At 57.5% G+C, this 3,318-nt stretch overlaps 1 protein-coding gene across 1 annotated transcript; it reads left to right on the forward strand.

The window, feature by feature from the left end:
* Positions 1–752: 752 nt before the first annotated feature.
* VDAG_00553 (mitochondrial division protein) lies at positions 753–3,145 on the forward strand (the record flags this gene model as incomplete). Its single annotated transcript, XM_009651930.1, has 6 exons — positions 753–824; positions 919–1,525; positions 1,581–2,605; positions 2,666–2,920; positions 2,988–3,028; positions 3,094–3,145. The coding sequence occupies 6 exons, from the start codon at positions 753–755 to the stop codon at positions 3,143–3,145; spliced, it is 2,052 nt and encodes a 683-aa protein (XP_009650225.1).
* Between the last annotated feature and the right edge of the window lie 173 nt (positions 3,146–3,318).

Consider the following 3,318-nt stretch of genomic DNA (forward strand, 5'->3'; position numbering starts at 1 on the left):
ATGTGTTACCGACTGGACAGGACAGAGACGGTGGGAGGGAGTTTCTCACATCAACCTGGTACCGGATCCGGTTGAGGTCGAGAAGCTTTGGAAGCATCGTTGAGGTCGATGAGAGAGTCCATCACGGCGGGAGCTGGAAAGTGCCAGGACATAAAACGCTGTAAAGGACCTCACTGAGGAACCGATCAGTTACGCGCAGGTCAATTGAGGAAAGGGAGTCAACGTACGTGGCGTACTTCGTCAAAGCCAATGCGTCGAGTCAGAGTTTCGGGTGGAGTGGAGGGGCAGGAAGCGGCGCCGATGAAGCTCCGATGATAAAGGCGTGGGGTAGTATTCGTTGTGATCACCTACTTGTGTACCCAGCTGTCGCCAGCCGAAGAGGCCCAGAGCCTGAAGCTGAAATCGGTGAGCTTCGGTGACCGCCGTTGCTTGGCTGCGGGGTTCCAGGGTGTGTCGGGGTGGAGCAGCGCGCGCTGCTTGTACTTTTTGCATTCAATTGCTTGCATCGCCCCAGCCTCAGCCGTCACACACGCGCATGAAGTGAAGCTAGGTGGCCCGAGCTCCCAAGCCGGGCCTTTACCGATCTGCGGGCCTGGTGCAGTGGATTCGGCTTCGGCTTCACGCGAAAGCAAGTTGAAGACAGCAAAACCTCGACGTCAACACTCGCGCGCACCACAAATTTTGCTCGTCCTGTTCGCGACCCGTGGTCTGCTCTCCCTTCCCCCCCGACGACCACGACACCCAGAGCACGGATGGCCGACGCCGATCACCAGTATGGCTACTATGACGAGACGGCCCCCGAGGACGACCAGCCTATCGTCTCTGTAAGTATTGCCTGCCGCCTCTATGCTGCGCCTGTAGAGGCAAAGTTGCCATTGTACTGCCAGCAGCGCATACTGATCGATGGAAATCGCACAGACTCGTGGCCTTGAAGCTTTCGGACGCAAGGTCACAACGACAGCGAGCCATCTGATGGGGCCCCTCTCTGAGGCAGGGCCTGGCAACCCCCAATACCAGAGCGCCATGGCCGAGGTCCACAAACAGTTGAAGCGCCCGACAATGCAGCGCAGCATGTTCTCCATGGCCAGGACGACGCCGTCCGAGATGGTTCGGGCTAAGCTGTCCAAGACGGAGATTCAGCATCGTGCCTTGACCTATCTCCCCGACGAACTGCTTGTCAACATACCTGAAAACGACAACTCGTACTCGCTCTTCCAGGGTTTCCAGGCCAGCTTTCCGGAGCTCACCGACGAGGGCAAAAAGCACAAGCGACGAGTGTCGAGGGGCAGGAAGTTGATTGATGATGGCAAGGCCACCGCAGGCACACCGCAGTCATTACACAACCTGAAACAGGAAAAGTCCTCGATGATGCACGAGCTGGAAATGCTGAGCGTCCGCAAAAACATGGCCAGCAGCGAGATCAGGGAGATTGATATCAAAATTGCGAACCTGGGCGGCATGCGCAGAATCATCCTGGAGAGGCTGGCTGGGCTGGAGCAGGATGAAGCCATCCTGGAGCACGATCGTGAGCGCCCTCGACATCCCCTCGCCCGGATTGCCGTCATGCTAATTGCTCAAAGTGATTGATGTGGAGGGTCGCCTCGAGGATGTGCAGCTACTTGTCGACGAAGCCGAAACGATAGCCCAGCAAACACCAACCCGAGAAGAGCTGGATCTCGCGGGTGACCACGAGGACGATGGCTTCATGTCCCAGTCTGTGTACGAGAAGATCCCTGCCTCCCCTAGCACGCCTTCCAAGTCGAAGAGACCGAGAACGGTCCGACGAAAGTCCATGCCTATCCTCCACGAACACTTCGAGCCTGGTACCGCGATCCGGGAAATTCGAGCACACCAGGACACCATCACAGCTCTCGACTTTGACGCCCCTTTCGGAACAATGGTTACGTCTGCCATGGATGATACCGTCAAGGTATGGGATCTGAATGCGGGCCGGTGCATCGGCATGCTCGAGGGCCACACTGCCTCGGTGCGCGCACTACAAGTGGAGGACAACATTCTGGCCACCGGTTCTCGTGACGCCACCATCCGGTTGTGGGACCTGAGCAAGGCGCACTACGATCCACAGGGCGGCCAGTTTGGCAAAGGAGGCGAGGAGGACGATGATGGCATAGCCTTTGAGAACCCAGATGATCAGCCGGTAGACCCGCCCGAGGGCAGCATGGACGACTGTCACCTGTTCACGCTGCAAGCGCACGTCGACGAAATCACGGCGCTCCACTTCCGCGGCGACATTCTCGTGTCCGGCTCGGCTGACAAGACTCTACGACACTGGGATCTGGAAAAGGGACGCTGTATTCAGACGCTGGACATTATGTGGGCGGCGACACAGGCCTCGGCTACAATGGGAGACGACGGTCCTTGGCGGCAGACGAGTCGCTCGGCATCGTCGTCGGCAGACTTTGTGGGCGCTGTGCAGGTATTCGAGTCGGCGCTGGCGTGCGGCACGGCAGACGGCATGGTGAGGCTTTGGGATCTGCGCAGCGGCACCGTCCACCGCAGCCTCGTTGGCCACACGGGCCCCGTGACGTGCCTACAATTCGACGACGTGCACCTGGTAACAGGCAGTGCGGACAGGAGTATCAGAGTAAGTCTACTTGTCACGGATGTTTGTATGAGAGACCAGAATGTGCTGACGCATGGGCAGATCTGGGACCTGCGGACTGGGTCAATCTCAGACGCTTATGCTTACGACCACGGGATCACGAGTATGATGTTTGACGCCCGCCGGATCGTGTCGGCAGCAGGCGAGGATGTTGTCAAGGTGTACGACAAGCTCGAGGGCCGGCAGTGGGAGTGCGGGGCGGGCATCGTCCAGGCGGAGGAAGGCAAATCGCCAGCAGTCGTGGAGCAGGTGCGCGTCCGTGACGGATACATGGTGGAAGGTCGGCAGGATGGCATTGTAGGAGTATGGACATGTTGATTGTAGAGCCTGGGAGGCCAGATGTGTACTACATACCGTGTAAAAGTACTTATTACCAAGAAACAAAGATGCCGATGAACGGCCAAAGTGAGCCTTACTTACAGTGCACTCCCTGACGGTCCAACTCAATATACTGACTTGCACGGTTTCAGAGTTGACATCTTGGATGCTTTGAGCCTTAATCTAGCAAGGGCGTATGAATAGGTGTGCAATCGGGTTATTCCTGACATGCATTGGCGCGAGACACAGTTGAGACAATAAGATAATTGGGGCGAAGACCTTTGGCGGGAGGGAGGGCTGGGCGTGTCAAGAACTTGGCTTGGGATGCCTTTGTTCCCGGTCATTGCCCAGGCATGAAATAGCTATCCTTGCGGATG

The sequence above is a fragment of the Verticillium dahliae genome, genomic scaffold, assembly GCF_000150675.1.
Source record: "Verticillium dahliae VdLs.17 supercont1.1 genomic scaffold, whole genome shotgun sequence".
Taxonomy (NCBI): domain Eukaryota; kingdom Fungi; phylum Ascomycota; class Sordariomycetes; order Glomerellales; family Plectosphaerellaceae; genus Verticillium; species Verticillium dahliae.